At 37.1% G+C, this 21,861-nt stretch overlaps 1 protein-coding gene across 1 annotated transcript in view; it reads right to left on the bottom strand.

Moving 5' to 3' along the window:
- Positions 1 to 21,861, bottom strand: part of HTT (huntingtin) — a 75,514-nt gene that overhangs the window by 34,200 nt on the left and 19,453 nt on the right. Inside the window, exons 12-36 of the mRNA XM_010000293.1 lie at positions 19,370 to 19,450; positions 18,596 to 18,960; positions 17,513 to 17,636; positions 17,102 to 17,220; positions 16,115 to 16,226; positions 13,731 to 13,871; positions 12,883 to 13,041; positions 12,703 to 12,800; positions 11,055 to 11,194; positions 10,705 to 10,768; positions 10,220 to 10,320; positions 8,561 to 8,707; positions 8,282 to 8,402; positions 7,952 to 8,028; positions 7,247 to 7,398; positions 6,635 to 6,837; positions 5,654 to 5,780; positions 4,914 to 5,041; positions 4,104 to 4,214; positions 3,457 to 3,534; positions 2,609 to 2,832; positions 1,973 to 2,051; positions 1,676 to 1,837; positions 682 to 737; positions 32 to 180 (exon numbers count right to left, since the gene is read on the bottom strand). Of these exons, the coding sequence (XP_009998595.1) occupies positions 32 to 180; positions 682 to 737; positions 1,676 to 1,837; positions 1,973 to 2,051; positions 2,609 to 2,832; positions 3,457 to 3,534; positions 4,104 to 4,214; positions 4,914 to 5,041; positions 5,654 to 5,780; positions 6,635 to 6,837; positions 7,247 to 7,398; positions 7,952 to 8,028; positions 8,282 to 8,402; positions 8,561 to 8,707; positions 10,220 to 10,320; positions 10,705 to 10,768; positions 11,055 to 11,194; positions 12,703 to 12,800; positions 12,883 to 13,041; positions 13,731 to 13,871; positions 16,115 to 16,226; positions 17,102 to 17,220; positions 17,513 to 17,636; positions 18,596 to 18,960; positions 19,370 to 19,450 (3,318 nt within the window). The remainder of the gene's footprint in view (positions 1 to 31; positions 181 to 681; positions 738 to 1,675; positions 1,838 to 1,972; positions 2,052 to 2,608; positions 2,833 to 3,456; positions 3,535 to 4,103; positions 4,215 to 4,913; positions 5,042 to 5,653; positions 5,781 to 6,634; positions 6,838 to 7,246; positions 7,399 to 7,951; positions 8,029 to 8,281; positions 8,403 to 8,560; positions 8,708 to 10,219; positions 10,321 to 10,704; positions 10,769 to 11,054; positions 11,195 to 12,702; positions 12,801 to 12,882; positions 13,042 to 13,730; positions 13,872 to 16,114; positions 16,227 to 17,101; positions 17,221 to 17,512; positions 17,637 to 18,595; positions 18,961 to 19,369; positions 19,451 to 21,861) is intronic.

The raw sequence follows: 21,861 nt of genomic DNA, 5'->3' as shown, positions 1-21,861 counted from the left end.
ATATTTTGGGGATTTTTTTTGTTGCAATTACCATGTGTAACAGCTTTTCTCCCACTGGCCATGATACCATCACACAATTGAATGATCTTGGGAATTCCGATTATCTGCTTGGAATGATACCGCTCGTAAGACAGCAACACCAGGAAAAAGAAGATATTAGGAATAATTGCTTCAGACTCCCTGAAAAAAAAAATAAATTCAGAAGTGTAAAGTTTAATTGCACAACTCTGCTCAGTAAAAATAGATATTTTTACAGTATACATATTTTTTAATGTGCTGTTCCACTTACACACAGTATTTCTATAATTTTTGTTTCATGATCTTTACTATTGTTTTTCCCCCCAACCAACTGCTTGAAAACTTTGACAATTACACAGTTACTAATATACTAATACTAATATACTAATAGCATACTATCTAATGCATGTGACACACAGCTCAACAGCACAACATAGCTTAATTTTTTTTTTCTATGTTACTTCCCAACTTCTTTAGCTACATGGAACCTAATTAATCTGAAAAGGCTACCACTGGAGCCAAAGAACAAACAAGCATATTGTCAAGAATTTAACTCTCCGTTTCTCATAAAGGAGAAATAACAAGCAAAACTAATCACTACGTGCTTGGGAGTAAGACAACTGTAAACCCATAATTTTCAAAGGATCTTTGCTAATTTCATACCTGAACTGTCCTACTTCAATGTATTCAAACTGCTTTAGCACAAATCCAATAAAAACCTAAGGAGAGAATAAAGTGTACAACCGATACAGAGACATTAATTCCTGTTTGAAATAACATGGACAGTTACAAAAGTGCATGTTTCAGGAGGAAAGAAAATAAAAACAGGCAGTGCAAATCATTTATACTTAATATAGTTCATTCTAATATGTTAAGAAGTTTTCCCTCTGCAGTTGCACATTTTGAGAATCTTGTTGATGTTAGAGCTTATGAAGGTATGCATGAACTTATTCCATATTTTACCTACTGTATATGTATTTTTAAGTGTAACTTTCTCACTCATTTAACACACATTACTTGAGGCATTATAGTCAAGAAATTAAGAATCAACCAAAAATATCTCTCTCAACCAAGATAAAATCCACAGTATTTATGCACTGAAAAGATTTATCTGTGTTTGAACTCACAGGAAAGCTAATGTATTGCAACACATACTAGTTTGTAATCCTGAAAATAACTGTAGTAAATAGAACATTTAAATTGTCTTTTAGACTACAAATTTACTGCTTATATGGATAACCATGCAGTCTACTGTATTTGCCACTATCTTCCCCCACCATTAACATAATGATTAACCATGATGCTCACCACTATCAGTCATACAGAAATGCATGCTCTCAATATAGAAAGAAGGTACTTCCATTTGTAAATGAAGTTTTATTTAACAATACTGATTATATTGTCCACATCATCTTACTCCTAAAGGCAATCTGATGAACAGGTCATAAGTAGTTTTTGCAGAGCTTAGGAAGAAATTTATATGCAACTGAAAACAGAAATCTGAAGCTCTTTGGGGAGGAGGGGGAATTGGGTCTCACCCTCTTATGTCTTCCTTTTCATCGATAGTACAATGAATGGATTGTTGAAAGTATTTTTGCTGGAAATAATAAGCCTGCTGGTGAGTATTACAGATTTGCAAAAATGGTGAGGTACCAACCTGATCTGAATCCAGAAGACAGTAGTTAACTCGTAGCTGAACCAGTTGAGCAAGCAAATCTAGAACTTGTCTCTGCAGCTGTACTGATGTTGTTGTTGTGTATTGTTTCAATGCTTTTATGACAAGGGGTTCAAATAAACGAATGTGATTGTGAATAGCATTCTGTAATAGAGAGATTTTAAAGTAATCTAATATCTGAACAGGTCTCTGATTCAAAACCAAATTATGTTTTAAAAGGAGTAAAAAATATTTTAAATCTAAGGTACAGCTCTTTCAGGAGTACATAGATACAAGTACCTTATCAGCACGATGTTTTGCTGCACTGGTTATGCTAGTTTTCAGCTGCGTAGAAACTTTCTGCAGCACATCAAACCATCTGTCATACAAAACAAAAAACCATACACAGTAAAAAAATGGAGAGACAAAAATACTCTCCTTAGATGCATAGTGTTTTACTAATACCAACTGTTGTGTTTTTTTTAATCTACTGGACTGCTGCAATAATCTTTGTACAAAAAGAGCAAAAGAGAAAACCTATAGTACACTTTGATCAGATAACAGATTTCTAGACAAACATCTAGCATAAAACATCTCTGGTCTTTGATTAGTCATCTGCCTTTCCTTTAAGTCTGACTATAACTAGCAAGTTAATGAAATGGTTTTGAATACAAACATTTAGAACTATTATGCTTTAAAAAAACCTTAAGTCGTATCCATTTTAATGATTTAGCTTTGATTTGAAAAACACACTAGTGATAAACCAATACAGTGTTGCATTCAGGATCTCACTACCAAGATAAATTAGTTTGCTTAAATCTACAAAAAACCTGTAATTTCAAGTTACTGAGCTCCCTGATTATACCTGCATTTATGACAAACAAGAAAAGAGATTCTACTTCAAGTTAACATTATATCATAAGGGAAGAAAGTTACCCTGAAGCATCGTGTTCCTGCTCAGCTTGAACCATGTTCCTTAGACTAGCATCAGCAAGGGCCTGTGTGAAATGTGTGTATGGTGCCATGAAGCAGTAATGATAGAGACCAGGTCTCAGATTGGAAGAACCCAAGCGCTGAGCTTTGCCTTGAGCTTTGTTGGGGTTTGAAGACAAGCCATCGTACTGAGAAGCCAGATTTGTCCCAAACAATGTCTTCAATAACTAGGGAAGAAAATCAGAAGGAAAAAAACAGTTAACATTTCAGGAAGAGAAAAGTTGACTCCTCATCCTCACAAAGGACTTAAGAGGAAAGGTCAAACTGTGGATCATATACTTAAATACAAGAACACAGAAAAAAGCTGGAAAAAAAGACCTTACACAAAAATATATTAGTTTGGTAACTGAAGCGATTTCCATGTGACAACTCAAAACAGTCTACTAAAACTTCCCTCTCACCAAAATTAACCTTTGGTGACTTGAACCCAAAGATTTTACTAGAAGCCTGCAAGAAATCAACCAGCAAGGCAGTTCTTTGCTTTCCAGGTTTTTCATGTAGTTAACCTACATTACAGACCACGTTGGGGAAGGTAGGAAACAAATTTCCTTTTTTAGCTGAAATAGCTCTTTGGAATTGGTAACACTTCAAGAAGAAACTGCATTATTCAGATGATAAGAAGTTTCCTAAGAAGTCATGAAAATTAAACAAAGCATGCTCTGTTTGCTCCACCTGAACTACAGTTTCATCACACAGCTTCGCTTAAGATTGGCCAGTCTTAATATCCAGTTGATGACCACAGAACATCAGGATTAGCCACCCAGTAACACATCAAAAAATTACCTCCTTACCTGCTGTACACAAACTGTTGCCATTGTTGGTTCTCTGTTGAAACACGATTTTAGGTAACCCAAAATTTCTTCTACGCACTAGAAAAGAAGAAAAAAAAGTGCACCTAATTGCATTTTGATTCATTATTCAAAGCATTAAGATGAAAACTGGACAACAGCACAGGTTTTTTTACCAAGCAAAAATACACTAATAGAAGGGAAATAATGGAAGTATGTAAACAAATAAAAATGCAAGCTCTGCCTCCTCATCTTAAAATACCACAAGGCCTAACACTACAGTCAAGGATCAAGGAAATTGAGAAAGGAGAGCAGAATGCCTTTTGACACTTTGTACATTTGACATAAGAATATCTAAATATATTAATATAGTAAGAATGAGTGAAGGTAAACCATGTTTCTGGAAAGATAAACACCCACATGAAATTTAACCAGTAAAAAAATTACTCCAGCTTTCAACAGCAGCCTAAATCACAAAAAATCTCCTTTAGCACTTCATCCAACCTTGTGGCAGCACAATGCTTCCAGGACTACTGTCTCTCTCAACAGTGCCAACTTTTTTAATTACTGGTATGTGCTTTTTCCCAGTAAGGATCACAGACACTGGGCAGATTAGCTACAAAAGAAAAAAAAAAACCCACATCTTATACCTTTCCAATATCTTGAAGAGTAGCGAGTTCCAAAATTTGAGACAGAACATCTAAGGCAGACCGTAAGAAACATCCAAACTTTTCATTACTGTTCTGGAGATCCAAAGTAACCTGTCCCAAAAGTAAAAAAACCCCACCATCATAACAATTACTTGACAAGGAAATAAAAATTAGAGAAAAAAAAGTGGGAATTGACATAAAATGATCTTTTGCCTTAAAATTTCAGCATAGTTCAATCAATGCCACTGACAGCCTAGACTACCTTATGAATCACTAGAAAGGTAGGATTTCATTTTGACTAAGAAAGGGATCTTCTAGCTTGAGGAAGACAGCATCTGGGAAGGCCTAGGATGTTGACAAGTAATGGGGAAGGGATAATGTATTTCTCAGAAACACAGTAGGTATAATAAGAATACACCATCTGAAGTGTACGAATGAGCTAACCAAGTTCCTAGGGAGTGCATCTTCTATTATCTGAACTAATGAGGTAAAAGCTTACCCATCTTGGAATAAACTGTGGAGAGAACAGACACTGGGATACAATCAGCATGGCCAAGCCAGCAAAGGGTCATTTGGTACCAGCATTAGTGAGCAGAAAAACAAGAAATAGGGTGACAATGCCTATTGAGTCTTTGGTTGGTTCTTGTTTATTTTGATTGGTAATGGCTGTGATTGGTTTTAATTGATTTTTTTTATGGATAAACTGTTTACACAGGTAAACCAGTGAGTCTTGATACAAGCAGAGTCATATTTAAAAGAAACAATATGATTGTCCATATTTAAGCTAGAATGTTTAAATATTTGCAATACCTTATAATTAGCATGGGTTGCTTTCAAGACATCGTACAACTTCAGATACGATGTAAGATGATAAAAGCTTCCTACTGAAGATGATTTACTTGTTGGAACAGGCCCAGTAGCATCAGTTTGCCTAGTGGCTTAAAAACATACTGTAGATTAGAACAACCTAATTCTTCTAGGGTGCTCATAACAAGTATACTCAACATAATTTACCATATCTGAATTATCAGACAGCAGGATTTTTTTTTTATGTGCACACACTTTAAACCAGAAAAACATATGCTGTATGACTAGAAAATGAACCAGCATTCCAAGAAGCTAGCTCTGAGTTAAGACTGCAAGTGCAAAATGGAATTAGCAACCTACTTCACTCATTACTAAGAAAAAACAGTTTTAAAGATTCAGTATCTTGTTTCCAAGAGTAATGTGAGCTGCTCCCGCCAAAAGCCACAAAAGCAACTTTCAAATGTTTTTTTAAGAAAAATACATGCAAAAATTCTTTCTTAATTTTAGTCAATAGCTGAGTAGATTCAGAAAACCAGTGTTCAGAAAAACAGTAAAGAAGTTCCCACCCACAGCTGCCTTTCCTGCAATGCAGCACTGAACAGCACAGAACTTCTGACAGTAGGTCAGGCCTTTTGAACTAAAACTTCAGAAAACAAGTTACTCCGTTTTATTTCTTCTCTCTAAGCCATGAGCACTTAAGTGGGGGCAGTAGGTGGGGGGTTAATAGGAGTAAGTGTGCCTACCTGGACTTGCTTCACCACCCTTTTTAGGGCTCATTGGCACAGATGACTGCTCAACAGACTCTCTCTCTTTCCCCTTTCTCCGAATTGGACTAAGAGAAGGTGGGTTTGTGAGAGAAGGCAACGCTGCCTAGAATTAAAAGAAGCTTTATTCATTTTGTGGGCAAAGGTACCTTTTCTTCTACACAAATACAAACAAATTCATCTTTTGTTTAAACTTCCCGTTATTAAACTCCTCTTTATTTGACTATCAATTAAATTAAGATACCTCAACTCTCAGGTTCAGGACATGAATTTCCAGAGTGAAAATGAAGACGTTTAATATACTCCCTACTTCCCTTCTCAACTTCAGAATAAGCCAATGAGATGGAACAAGAACTCAATGACACGAGTTCCTTTTGATTCCACACACATTGTCAAAAAATAACCACATTTCTGAAAAATGAAGAAATCACTAATCCTAGCACCATTGCCTTACAGTCACTAAATCAGTCTCAAAACGTAAATACCTCAAAACAAAACCTCAAACTCAAAAGTACCTTATATCAGCTGTTTGAGAAGTCAAAATATTTTTCAGGTTATTCAAAAGATAGAAGAGTTATTTTAAGATCAGAAAGGAGCTCAGTGCAATATGGTCAGCCAACCAACCCAAAAGTCAACAGATGTTTGCCAGAGTATGCAATCCAGTACCACATTTACTATATACACTCCTCACTGAATTAACGTTTCCAGTGAAGTGACCAGGAATGAAATGTTCAAATGTTAAGATAATATTATAAATACTGCAGAACTAAACAAAAAACTGTCACACAGAAGAAAAACGTGCAAGTTCTTTTCATGTTACTAGCTTTCCTGCATATAATGGACTCCTATTAGCAAGTTATTAAATAGTTACCTGTATCAAGTCTAAAATGCAGAGCCTTGAAGAGGTCTGTAACAGAACATTGTTTAAGTCCCATAATTTTATTTATTTTTAATACACACCTTTACTGATGGGCCAGGAGCAACATCATCCATTACATGGGCACAAATATTAATGACCTTGAGCAGATGAGAAAAAAGTTGTTCTACTAAAGAAATCAGAGCTCGATCTGCCAGAGCTGGCCAGGGTTCCTCCTGCTTTGCAGCACCTTGGTTTGAATCTTCTTCAGCACTCCAGGGATTCTTTAAGCACCTAGGAGCACATGCTGCAACAGGAATCAGATTATTTAAAGAACAAGAAGGTAGAAACTTGGAATTAAACATCAGAAAATTCTAGACGTACACCATCTCTACATGAACACAAATTCAAATAGGAAAAAGTGAGCCTATATTTTCAAAGCCAGCAGTAGGTGCATAGTTATCAACAGCAACAACAAAAAATGTTAACTCTTTGTACCCAGCCTGTATTAAGCATACTGCACATTCTTTTTGGTGACTAAAGGCAAGTTGCAACCTGGAGACAGTATCTTCGTAAACCTCTGCAGTGCATGAAACTCCTTTCTTCTGCTCAATCTTGCAGGTATTTTGTTGTGTGCAATCAGAATAACAGTAAGATACAGGCATTATGATTCTCATGGCAAAAATAACAGTACAATCCTACTTCCTCTGCCCTACCTGCAAGCAAGTTTCCAGTCAAAATCAAAGCATCCTGATGTGCAGAGAGGTCCAGTGGGAACCATGCTGATGAAAGGAGAGACAGGACCATGCCAGCCATTCCAATGGTGCAGCCTTTCTGAGCTTCATCTGAAGGACTTGGCTGGGAAACACTGGAAGTTTAATTTTGGAATATCATTACTTTTTTCCCCCTTTTGCTAAGTTTAAAGTATTAAGAAAACTAACAGTTAAGTAGAATGCTTATCTAAAAAAAAAACCAACAGTACTACAGAAATATATTTACCACTCAAGCTTCCTTCACCTACTGTTTTACAGCATAAACATGAGATCACTGTGCAAATGTTGATGTTCTGATTTTAAAGGAATACTGGAAGAAACAATACTCTGAAAATAAACATTCTTTCAAAAGCATGGAAATTTTTCTTCTGTTATTTATTTTCATAGACACTGACCATATGTACCTTTCTACCACAGCAGCTGCAGCCAATCCCTGTGACATATGCTGTGGTTCCAGGGATGAGGAAGCAGTCACCCCTAATATCACCACAACCTAATGTTACAATCTTCTGTATCAAGTTCTTAAATAACTGCTAATGTAAGCTCAACAGCACATACAGTAACCCAGGCTCCCAATACCTAAACCAATGTATTTCCATTACATGAACATGACTTTGAGAAGCTTGAGTAGGAGATGAGGGAACATACCCACAGTGCCATCCCACACTCCAGGTGCACACTGGAAATGTTGTGGAGAGAAGACACAAAGCTTCACAGCAGCCAAACTGGAAAAGTTAACAACAAGAACTGAAATGGTTTCATCACTGGAAGAGTTAGCAACAATGAAATATCTTAAGAATGAGAATTACATATATTACTATTACCATTTTACAGTACCAAAGTACATATATTACTATTACCATTGGATAGTATCAAAGCTGCAGACACCAATATAGCCAGGAAATAATTAAAAATAAAGCAAGCAAGCAAATATAAGAAGAGAAAAAGTCAGCCACTACAGCAACTAAGAAAACTCACTGTAAGTGCTCTTGTAGTGGATATTGTCAATGCATGGGAAATTGCTGCAATAACTCTTGATAGATTATTTTCCATAGTGACATCTGTTGGACTTTGCAGCATATTGTAACCTCTGTATGTTCTGAAATAAAAATATTTGTATCATTAAAACATGTACATAAAAAGACCACACTTCATTAAAAAATTTTTGTGGCTTAAATTACTATTAAGTTTTTTTATGACTAGTCATTGCAAATTGGAGTCCATGATCCTTTTAAAGCCAGACAAGACACAACATACCTGGTGATTGTGCTCACTGCAAAGTGAGAAGGAGGCTGAGTCTCATGCATTAATAGTTTCAGGTAGACACTGCTCTGGTCCCGTACTACTGCCACAACTGGATCGGCTTGTCCTTGATCACAGTTATAAAATAGCTTTGGAACAAGCCTTAATGATAATTGTCAAAAAGGAAAAGTATTATTCAGAAAGTATTGATTATACTATTTAAAGTATATTAAAAATACATTTAATATACAATTCAGAAAGCTGCATAAAATAATTACACATAAACTTACAATTATTAAGTTGTAAATGAAAGCTGTTACTAAAACATATTGTTAAGCTGAATTCAAACTTTTTACTGCTGCTCTTTATTATATTCAAGGACCTCAAATCAGGACAAAGAAACTGCTCTAGACATATGGCAGTTTAAAACAAAAAATCTTGCATAGAGATATCAGACTATACACACTACAACAACCACTTTGCTAGAGTATTTACGCCTCAGTGTTCCCCTGTCTCCCCGTGTATTTTCCCCATGGTTATCTGTGTCAACTGAGAATGACTTTCTACCCAAAAAGGACAGTTTTTCACCATCTGGTATGTGATGATATGCAGCAAAACTGAAACACACAGTAAGATCCAGCCTTCTTGAACAACAACTTTTTCAACTTAAGACAAGAGTGAAAAACTACAGTACATACTTTTTATAAGCTCACTGACAGTACTTCCAATGAATGCCCATACTGGATGTTCCAAGGGGCTTCTGCAAGCTTGTAGCAGCTTTCTTAGTCAAGCAAGTCTTTTCCAACATAAACACATACTGTCACTAACTCAACATGAAGATGCAGGAAAACTTCAACTTTTTACCACTCAAATTAAAAAAATTCCACTTCAAAATCAAGTCCCTGAATAAAAGCAACAAGTACTAACTATGATGCAATAGTCAATGATTTCACTGCCAAGCTGTTTCCGTAATGCACATTATTTTAAGTAGTAGACTTTTTAAGGTTTCCTTGCCTTTTAGTTGTTATTAGAAATGGACAGCACTAAATTAATACTCTGAAAAAGCTAGGGAAGAGACTCCTCTGACAGCAAAATATTCCAGGAATTCAGTATTAGATGCTCACAACTCCTTTAAACATAAAACTTAAGTCCCTGAATTCTAATAAATTAGACCCTTATTGTTCCATGTGTTTCTCTGGACAGCAATTTTAACTGTAGTAGGTTACAGAAAACAACTTCTTTTTAAAGACCAGCTACTTGACTGTAATCAGTGAGCATGAAAGTTTTGAGATAGACTACTTATAAGCATCTGGAAACTATAACATTTGGGAATTAGGACAACTTGGTACAATCACAATATTTTAAGTCCATTAACTACTATCAGGATACTGAGGACATCACTTCAGCATGCAGAAACTGAAAGTGACCTCAGAATATAGTACAGTTAAATGTAATTGTAATGCTAATAAAAAGCAAAGCACAATGGCATGATGATTCAGAATTATTCACGTTCCAGTAACCAAGAAGCTGCATTTGTCACCCAGTCTTCATTTAAACAAAAATGTAAAAAGCCTCCAAAGGGATTATTGTAGTCACAGGTATGCAGTAACATGCAAATACCTTTCTAAACCAAACAAAACCCCCCCTCCCAAAATTCCCAAACCCCATATATACCTCATTAATGAAGCTGCAGCTACATGTCTCACTCTTGGATCTTCATCTCCAAGCAGACATATTACAACATCATTAAGCACTCTCTCCTGAAGTTTCAGTAGCTAGAAAATAAGTCAGCACAGTAAAGTTTATTAAACATTTTCATAATTTGACCAGATTGTTAGAAGACAGTTAACAAGTGAGATTTCACCTCAAAGAAGTCTGTAAGATAATCTTTGCCTTAACATTGCCAAATACACTATTTAAATTAACAATTTTTTGAAGTTTAACACAATAAAAACCACATACACAAGATAACACCAAGGTATTTGATTCTCAGTAGGATAGTATCCTTCCAATTGTAACAAGTCTCAGAACATGAGCCTATTTATACAGAACATGTGTACAACAAATATGAGTGCTGACAGAATTTAACCACAAAGTACTGAAATTGCACTGGTACCTTAATCCAGCACCAGAATATACTGATTGAATAGTTTACTTACACCAGTATAATGATGAACACCTCTGTGCAAGCTCTCAGTTCTTCCCTCCAAGAAGCTGACTAGCCTATGGTAAAATAGAATTTAAAGTACATTAGTTAACATTAAACATTATTTCTCCCTTAGTTGCTCTGAGGTTTCCTTTTGTTTATTAGGATTGGGCTTAGTAGTGGTAACTCAATGGTAGCTTGGCAAAAGAATTAACACATTCCTTATAGGAATGATTGGTCTCAATTAGTTTTATGAAATTTTTTAATGTTTCAGAAGAAAGTGCTCCATTATGGTTCCAGTTTCCTAAACACAGCATCTTTGTATTGCAGTTACAACACCCATGGAAAAACACAAACACTTACCGAAAATCTACCTCTGCAAGTGTTTCCAGAAGTTCAGTCCTTACTAGCCAATATGAGCTATTCTTCAGTGTAAGGAGGTCAACAATTAATTGTAAACCTAGTTCACTGTAACTGCTACTACATAAGCTCATGATGCAATGCTGTGAAGAAAAAATAACTTTCAGTTACATTGCTGAAGAGGTTCTCTGAATCAAAGTATGTAAGTTTGTTTTGTTTAGAATGCTAAAAGTTATTGCTTAAGAGCTAGGAGACAGTACCAGAGTTAGGTATGGGGAGCTGATGTCCTAGCATTGCAAACTACTAAGATCTATTGCTGAATTTAAACTCTGGAGAGGACCACAATCCTCAGAGATCAGAGGACAATCCTCCAATGAGTAGTCTAAAACTCACAGGGCTTAAACATCACAAGCATTACATTCTTCGCTATTTGAAAACTGTCTCTCCTAATTTCCACTGGGTATTTTTAAGACCCCTGCTTCTGATTCCCAAAGTTTTTCAATAAGTCTACCTCCTCATTTTAATGCCTGTTCAATTATATGCACAGTATGTGATCTCTGGAAAAAGTAAAAGAATTCTATACTTCTACATCTTATTTAACTACACAAAAATGTAGTTTCTTCTTCAGGGATTAATAAACAAAAATGCTGAAAGTTATGAAGTCAGGCTACATTATATACCAAGAGAAAGAAAATGTCAGAATTTCCCAATGTAAGCTGCCTGAACTGAACTGAATTCTATTTAAGTCCTCTAAAAAGTGCAATTGTGCATGAAACCACTATATTCAAACAGTAAGATCATGGAACAGAACGTTAAAAGACTGCATCATTACACTAACTGGATTTCCTTCCCTGAGCTGGATCACAGACCCCTCCTCTTAACACATGAAATAATACTTTCCATAGGTTAACTGCATTTTTATAAAAAACTGTGTTTTGCCTCACTGACCCATAAGTTGCAATAGTCAGCCAACCTGGGCCTCTCCCTGATGAACTGATTTCCCTTGGCCTCCAATTCGTCCTCATTGTTCTAGTTTTTTTTGCAAATTCCTGAAGGAAATGCTCACTCCTTCACCGTCTGTTTTTTCACAGCACACCCTCCAGAGATGTTATTACAGAAATAAAATTCATATGCTTTAAGTTCCACTCACAAATTCAGCTATCATCTATATTTTAACAACCGCCTGATGGACCTTTCACCCAATATGAAACCCTTACTGTCCTAAGATTTTCCTCATTTTTAAAAATCATTGTTCAGAAAACAATTACTATTTTACTTGTAATTTCTCATATTTAATTTTTGCTCTCCAAATACAGGATATGACTGTTACACGTTCACACTTCCCTGTTTAGGCTTGATAACCTTTCTATCTAATGCACTCATCATACTCTTGGTTAAGGTAACATTACAGCTCATACCAGTACATTTGTGACTAGAAATATAATTATTAGATTATGCTGCTACACGTTCTAACCAAAATAATTATTTTCCAACTTTTTGCTCCTACTTTTCTGTAACTGAATCAATGTTTTCTACAATGAAGTCACTGGGTAAAAAGTAATTTATTGCACCATGTGAGCAGAGCAGGATCCTAGTCAACTAATAACACCCCTGCACCTGGTGGTGCAGAAAAATTAGTGCTTCTGCTTACTCTCACAGCTGTACAAGCCAGTTTGCATGTAACAGAGGACTCATCCTTCAGTGTTTTCTGTAACAGAGGTATGCAGTCTACCAAGGAAAAGAGATTTCCTACAAAAAAAGAATAAATTTTAGAGCATTTAACAAAATTTTGGTTACATTAAAAAAAGACACCCTTAAAATTCATTGTTACCTGTTGAGCATCTGACATTGATGAGCCATTTTTCCACATCAAAGCGGGATTTAATTAGAATGGAGTTGACAATTGTTCCACACAGAATGGCAGTAGCTCCTCTAATCTGGGGATCTCCATGGTCAATGTAGTTCAGAATATCTGACACATACTGCTCCTCTAAGAAAATAAGTTACAACTACTTTATTTTAAAAATACTAGTCTTAGACTTAACTGATCCCTAAAAACCCTTCAGTGGAGTTACCAATTACTGTGCAGTCATTGTCAGCATCTTCACAAGAAACCTGCCCTAGTTCTACCTTTGAGAGATCCCTTGCATGTAAGCCATGGATCATTCACACCATGCAGACCAATGATCACATAAAACCACTACTGATTTACTTCAATTGTACACAAAATGCCCTGAGGAAATCTAAGTTTTGATCAACACTCCACCCTTGCTTCCATCAGTATCAAACCAGTTGATTACTCCAGGTCCCTGCTGATCACTCTGTAACATTCACAAGAATTAATCTAATGGCTTAGGAACCATCTATAAAATGGCCTGATCTAAATGAGAAGAAACCATTTCTAAGATAAAACAACCACTTCTATACAGCAATTGTACTAAAACACCTTAAATCTGTCATATTTAAGCTCCTCCACTGAAACTTAACACTTATTACAAAAAAAAAATAATTAATGTCACCCCACGTGCTATCAGTGCAGACAACATAATCTTTCCACTTGGTTTAGTATTTGTTTGCACATACTAAACTGCATTAACCAGTTTTCAGCATAGATGCTGTCTTACTTATTTCAAAACTCAAACACAACTGTTGAAATGAAGTATGTGAACTACAACATACCATACTCTTCTCCCATTGCTTCCAGGGGTGTTTTATACAGTTTGCTGAAGAAAGACTCAGGGTGAAGAGCAACAGCTGCTCCAACACAACTTACTGCCAGGGCTTTTACACTGACTCTCACATCTCTGTCAGGAACTAAAGCTGGGGGGGGAAAAAAAGGGTATTTAAAAGCTTCCCAAATAGCTTTAAGTTAATTAATAATTACATATCATATAAATAGCTTAACCTGGACAAAAAATATAAAGGCAGAGAAAGAAGTTGCATTTTAGCAGATAAAGCAGTTGCATCCATTTTGGTGTGCTTTTTTTTCAAAAAGTAAAAAAACCTAACTAATAATCTGACACACTTATAACTCCCTTCATTGCTGAGAATACAGCTACTACACTGTCCTTCTAAAAACACTACACTGGCAGAGAACATGTGTACAAATAACAGATCAGAAAAGGGAAAAAGAATAAACACCTTAAATGCTCATAAATACTGACACACAAGCACACGTGCATGACACAGACTTCCCAGTGAAAGAAAAATGGAAGCAACAGTGTCTGACAAAGGTTTTCTGGAAAATCCCTACTGAGATTTTATTGCTATGCTGAAAAGGTACATAATTCCTGTTTTGAGGCCAAATAGCCTCCCCTAGCAACCACTTACTGCCAAAAAGCACCTCTTCAACCACCACATGTGAAAAAGCATGAAAAATACATATGCCAGAGGGACAGGATGCCATCCAGAGGGACCTGGACAAGCTAGAAAAGTGGGCCCAAGTCAACCTGATGACGTTCAACAAGGCCAAGTGCAGGGTCCTGCACCTGGGCCAGGGCAACCAGATACAGACACAGGCTGAGGGAAGACATGCTGGAGATTAGCTCTGTGGTTCAAAAGCTGGACATGAGCCACCAATGTGCAGTTGCAGCCTAGAAGGCCAACTCCATCCTGGGCTGCATCAAAAGGAGTGTGGCCAGTAGATCAAGAGAGGTGATTCTGCCCCTCTACTCTGCCCTGGTGAGACCTCACCTAGCTGCATCCAGCTCTGGTGCCCCCAGCACAAGAAAGATGTAGACCTGTTGGAGCGTGTCCAGAGGAGGGCCACGAAAATTATCAGAGGACTAGAGCAGCTCTCTTACGGGGACAGGCTGAGGGAGTTGGGGTTGTTCAGCCTGAAGAAGAGAAGACTCCAGGGGGACCTCACAGTGACCTTACAACATCTGAAAGGAGCCTATAAGGTGGCTGGGAAAGACCTGTTCACTAGGGCATGTAACTAAAGGAAAGGGGGTAATGGTTTCAAGCTAGGAAAGGGTAGATTTAGGCTGGACATCAGGAAAAAGTTCTTCAATATTAGGTTGGTGGATCATTGGAACAGGTTGCCTAGAGGTGGTGGGGGCCCCATCTCTGGAGACATTCAAGTTCAGGCTTGATGGGGCTCTGAGCAATCTGTTCCAGTGCGAGATGTCCCATCCCTGCTTATTGTAGGCTGATTTGACTAGATGTCCTTTAGAGGCCCCTTCTAACCCAAGACATTCTATGAGTCTATGAAAAATGATCACAATAACTTAGGCCAAATGCTAGAAGATATTAAAAGCAGAGAAAAAAAGTTCAACTTGTGAAATAACAAAAATCAACTTGTGAAAAAGCTAAGCCTTTGAAAACATTAGGTCCATTCCCTGGTTTATTACAGCTAAATCATTTAAAATATGAAGTCACATTTCCCAGATATAAATGGGTGCAACATCACTTCCTCTACCTGAAGTACATTCAAAATAATTAACACTGAATTAAAACACAACTGAGTGATAAAGTTAAAAAATATTTTTTAATCTTGTTTTAATTAAAACAAATTATGCATTGTAAAAATATATTGAAAAACTATTAAGATGAGTATTTGAAAGAACCATATACTTCTGAACTGGTTTTCAGGAGTTTCCACAGAATGATCAGCAACTCAGTGTACTGCTTCCTTAGTGAGGTATCAACACTTTTGTAGTGAACAAACTGGGAACCCAACACTGGTAGGAAAGACAAACTGGTATTAGATTGTCTTTGCAGCTTCATACAATCTAGGAACTGTCATGAGCCCACAAAATAAGTCTCAGAAGAATGTTAAACATAATTAAGTACTTGACTTATGAGTTAAGCTACCATAACACTTCTTTAGGTGCCCAACAGTTCAAAAAAGGATTCACTGTGAAGTGACATAAATTTGCAAGTTTTTTTAGGTTTTTCTGTATTCTGATGTCGTCGTTCAAATCACTACAGCCACAGAAAAACCCCAACCCCAAAATCTCCAATACAGCAAAATTAAAAGCCAGACAGAGTAAACTGATCAAGTTTCCAACTTGGTACATTGAGAGACACAAAGAATCAACAAGTCTTGAACAGAAGCTTACCTCCTTTCTCACCCGTAAGTAGGAAAGAGGCTGACAGAAGCCTAACACAGTGCACTAAAGGAGCAGAATTTTCATCGGTATAGTGACCTATGTCTCCTTTCACTCTGGAGGGCTAATGAAGGCAAATCACAAATTTCAGATTAAAAAAAATGTGATCTCCAATTTAAGTACAATATTAAGAGCAAGATACAGAAATACCGCACATCCCTAAATATATAAATGTTGCAATACAAAATGTATTTAACAGATATTCCGAAAAGTGCCTTAAAATTTAATGGTTTCAGGAAGTTTGTATCCAGTACCACAATTGGTTTAATTTTATCACAGAAACCATACTTATTCTGTAGATTTTATGAATTTCCTTTACTTGCCCTTTGCATCTGAGGGAGTCTGATAATTACTTTTTATCACCAAACAATAATCTTTGGAAAATCTGTAGGACAAGCAATTAATTCCTAAATTGTTTCTAAAGAAGGCTGGCAACCTTCTGTAGTTCCACATTTGGAGTTCACCAGCAGCCCAAGGTGATCTACCTCTGCCTACCACAAACAAAACCCTTTTGCCTCAGCTGACAGTAAGGTCCAAAGCTAATGTTAAAAACCCGTAAGAGGAAACCAGCAACCTGTGGTTGTACTGGCATGAGCCTCTCTGCTGAAAGACAGGCTCAAAGAGGAACTTCTGAGGAGGCCATAAAGTTACCTACACAGCTAGCAACCAGCACAAAGGTATTTCAGGTAATATATTATCAGTGTAATGCTGGTGATTGCATTCAAGATGTCAACACTCAAATATTCACCTTATGTTAAACGAAATTCAGGCTGTAACTCAAATTTACTACTCAAGCTTAGTTATTTTGACCTTTAATTTAGTAAATCACATATAGAGGCAACCCAGTTACCACTAAATTACATGATCATGAAAAATGTATTTATTTTTTAAACTTAGTGGCTTTAAACTTTAAACCAGACCACTGTGACTACTTCTCACCTTATTTTCATGATCACCAGAATCTGCTGCATCTTCTTTTGATGTAAATCTATCCACACTGCTATCAGAAGGCTGCCTACTATGGCTCATGGTTTTCAACAGGTGAGGCTGCTGCAGAGCTTTAGAAAAAGGCAATTCAGAAAATACCATTTCAGATGCAAATTAAAAGTGCTTTAGTTGAACTTAATTATACAAACATGAAAAATTAATTAGCAGTGATCAAAACAAGTGATTCATTAGAAGTGCTGAAATATATTCCTTATTTTACATTTCCATCTAGTTATTTGTTTTGCATATCCATTACGTGACTCTTCAGTCCCTTGGAAGTTAGACAGCAGATGCACCTGTAACACCTGCCTTGAAGGCGTCCCCAGTTCTGTGTCCACTTCCCCCTGCCATTTATCAACATACCAATAGAAGAATTTCTGAAAGACTCAGATGAATCATCTTGGAGAATATTTGCAGCCTCATCTTCCTCATCCTGCAGTTGCCCAATCTGCATTCCTGAGTACTGTCCTTCGGCACCTTCCAAAACCTACACAGTGCAAAGACAGGACTCAAAATAACTAAGCTTAACACACAGTATTAAATCTCGAACATACAGTGTTAGTGATCTAGAAAAAATCTGAAAGCAAATATGAGCCTGATAAGCATCAGTGTACAGCTGTGTGCCAGCCCCAAAGCAGTTGCCTTCCTCCTCCAGCATTTGGGGTATTAGAGGCCAGAGTCACATCTGACAGTCTCCCAGTTGAGCCATGAACTTAACAGTGAGAAAGTCAAACGCGTAGTGCTTTGCCTCCTCTGCAGCTCTCTGCTCCCTTATGCCAAACACAACTGACCCTCTATCTCAGCAGTTACTAAAGACAACCAACACTTTTACTGTCACAAACTGAACTTGTTGTCAAACTCCCCCATATGCTCACCTGTCCTGGATGTGTAAAGTCAAACTGAGAACACACTGTGTAGGACTAAAAAGGACAAGCAAGTTTGAACGTATTTTAATTCCTTCATTCTAAATCAGAGAATACTAAAATAGACATTTTCTAAAAGAGTGGTTCTTGAATCCTTACACCTGCAGGAGTATTTGTTCACCCTTTAACACTTCCATTAGTCCTCCTGCACCAAAACAGTTGTTAATATATATATACATAAAATAAAGAATATACTACTAAAATGATACATTTATGTCAAGCCTTTGATATTGACATTCTTCCAGTGAGCGACAATCTGTTCATGCCTTCATATGACCTACCCAGTGAACATACTAATTATAGTTTTGTGTTTAATTACTGCTTAAGTGAAAGTGTTAAAAGGAGGTGAAGCTCTCCATTAGAGGTGTGAGCTGCTGACCTTTCCATTGTTACTAGCTGAGGATGGAAAAGTAGAAGACGAGTAAGTAGATGAATCCAAGTCTGGGCCCGCCATGGAAGAGCTCTGCGATATGTCGGGCCCCTCAGTAGAAGAGGATCCCCCCTCTGCCCATTGCTCACTTACAATTTCAGAACTGTCAGAAGGTGTTACAGCAGAGTCTGGACCTTCGGTAGTAGTCTGAGAGCTATCACTAATTGGTGAGGAAGCCTGTGTCCCATCATTCAAGTCCATAGTAGGATCTGACTGGACAGCACTGATCTGGCTGGAGCTTCGGCTAAGCACATCATCTTCTTCCCCTTCAGTGGTTGTACTTGTCAAATCACAGCTTGGCAGGTCTACAGAGTCTGACTGCAGCGTATGTTGGGAACGTGGCTGCTCCGTGATGATGTCATGTCCTGTAGAATCAGCAGATGAACTCCCTACTGACCCAGCTGTTGATACTCCTGATGAAGTAGCTAGTTCACTGGTTATCTCACCCTTCACAGAAGCTGCAAAACACAGACATCTCTGGGTCAATCAAGTGTTTATACTTTTATTTTACTCTTGATATGGACACCACATAATAACCAACATATTAAACTAGGCTAAGGTCAGTTAAACTAGTGGTATAAAAAATAAGCATGTTTAAGATTTCGGTCCATCAATGCCAGTAGCTCAATATGACAGCCTATCCATTAAAAAATAAAAAATAAAATCAGTCAACTTCATTAGGTAAGTGTAAGTTTTATACCAAGGACTACTTATGGTTTCAGTTTGTTAGCATGTATTTTCAGTGCCCATTCACTTCATAGTCACTATAACATATCACATTTATATTTTACTTAGAGCAATAAAACAATAGATTTCTAATATATAGTAAAGAAGGTTGATTGCCCTGCTAAAGAGAAAGTCAGCTACCTGCAAAGGATGCAGAGCTGACATCTGAGCGGGTTTCAGGATCATCCTCCAAACCTTCTTCTTCACCAAGTAGTATTTTACCTGAGAAGTGGTAAGAAGAAAAACCTTTACATCTTTCCAAAGAGACAACTTGAAATGCTGAACAGATGAAGTCAGTTAGATACGAATTTTAAAAAAAAATTTATCTAAACCATTCTTCAAAGCTACGACAGGCAACAGGTGGGAAAGAGAAAGGAACACAGCAAGTGAATATCCAGTTTCCCACTATCTGATCAGGAGAGAAACAGACAGCAGTGACAAGGAAAGAGGCAGTTAAGTAATTTTATCTCCCAGTGTAACCATTTAAGAAACTACCTATGACCGTTCTAGTTTATTTTTATGGACTATGTTTAAGATTCCACTGATTTTGTCAAGTATGTGCAATTAATAAGGACTGGATAATTGGCATCTGGATGTCTGCCCTCAATTCAGAAGGACATTAAAGGACCACAAGTAATAGAATAAACAACCTCTCCCTCCTTAAGGATCTGAAAATTATCAAAGGCTACTTGCAGTTCACGGCTTGGAACTCCAATGATAACAGAATGGAAAATGCCTAGAGGGAAGAGTAACACAGACTAGAAGCACAAGACAATGTAAGTGGGACAGAGTGATGAACCATGGACAACGGCCATTAAAATCCAGGGACTACTAAGGCAAAAACCTTCAGAGAGGCTTTTGCCACAGGAAAAATGAGAACTACTTATAACTTAAGATAATCATCACAGAGTTCTCTCACAGAGTGCTATCTATTTTAAATAGAGGCAGCAAAAAGAGAAAGGTAGCTGCAGATGCACATTGCCTGGGAGGAAACCAAGGGCATAAGTGTACTGTTAAGTCTGTAAATGGGACAGGATATAAAGCGTAGAGGGAGCTATTGAGCCCAACCTTCCGGATCTTGCAAGTCACTTGCTGAGAGAGAGGTATTCATAACTGCTTTGAGATAAGCCTGTTCTGCTATTTAGAATAAGCTTCACCATGCAAGATACCAATGTTTTGAAAATTCTAGGTGAATTCTTATACATTTCACTTAAGTTACCAAGGGTAAGAAAAGCATTAGCAGACTTTTAAAAAATTTCTGTTGGAACTGCTTTCATACATAATAGTAACACTATAGAACTGTCATGCTCCAAAAAAAGTATGTTTTATCCTATTAACCTGTGAGGCATAAAAGCAACCAGGACATTTTCATGTACGTTTTATGAACAGTGACACTATTTGAGAACTACACACTCATATAGAAGAGTGAGTAAAATCCTGCTAAGAGTTTCCAACAAAAAGCATGAAAGATAGTATATTCTTCTCTATTCTTTCTCACATTTACATCCATTTCATTGAAACAAACCAGGATATTCTTCTGCGTTCCACAGCTGATTGCCTTTAAAAGTAAGTGAAAGAGGAAGGACACTGGAAAATACTCATTAGGCATATTAGGCTTTGTATGATTAAGTAAGTATATAAAACAAGCTGCAGGATAATTTTCCATTATTTGGGGGGGGCGGGGAGAGAAATTAAGATGAAACCATAGGCATCCATTTCAGAATGAGTCTTCAGAAGTTTTTGCAAATAATTTTCTGAAGCTGAAACACACAAACCAACATAGGCAAGTTGCTCAAAACTAAAGTTGGTCTGAAGCAGCAAGACTGAGAAGACATGGAATATCTGAGTTCTTATTTTAGGGTCACAGATTTCTGTAGATGAGCCTCACTTCACATTCCTACACAGAAAAGGGATATTTCAGCTAGAGGAGTTTCACCCACAGCCAAGAGCAGAAGCCTACTATTCTATACAGTAGTCGACTTCAAGTAGGAACTGGGAATAGGCTTGATTTTTCCCAACTTCCTATGATGGGAGAGCAGCAGGAAATGAACAATTCACAACTTGAAATTAAACAAATCATGCACAAAGTAATGAAGATTCCTTAAAATTCATTTATGCCATTGTTTTAGACCACAAAATCTTCATATCGTCATCTTGAAAAAGGATAAAAGCTGATGACTCACATGTATTCTCAATGAGCAAAGGAAATGTTAGTGTTTTAACATGTTACTTGAATTAAACCTACAGTACTGTTAATACTGCAAAGTTATACTGAAGGCTACTAACAAGACACATATCAAAATGATGATTTACTATTTTTCATTTAAAAATGTTATGTGTTGTCATTCTTATTTGTTGCATTCAACAAATAATGCTCATGGCAGCCTAGTGAGGTTCCCGCTGATTGGTAAAATGGGAACATGGCCCCTATTTTTAAAAAGGGGAAAAAGGAAGACCCAACGAACTACAGGCTGGTCAGTCTCACATCTGTGCCTGACAAGGTCATGGAGCAGATACTCCTGGAAAGTCTGCTAAGGCACATGGAAAATAAGGTGATTGGTGACAGTCAACATGGCTTCACTAAGGGCAAGTCATGGCTGACCAATCTGGTGACCTTCTACAACAAGGCTACA

This window comes from Chaetura pelagica, unplaced genomic scaffold, assembly GCF_000747805.2.
Source record: "Chaetura pelagica isolate M959 unplaced genomic scaffold, ChaPel_1.0 scaffold116, whole genome shotgun sequence".
NCBI classification, from domain to species: Eukaryota; Metazoa; Chordata; class Aves; order Apodiformes; family Apodidae; genus Chaetura; species Chaetura pelagica.
This window is presented reverse-complemented; position numbering and strand designations above follow the sequence as displayed.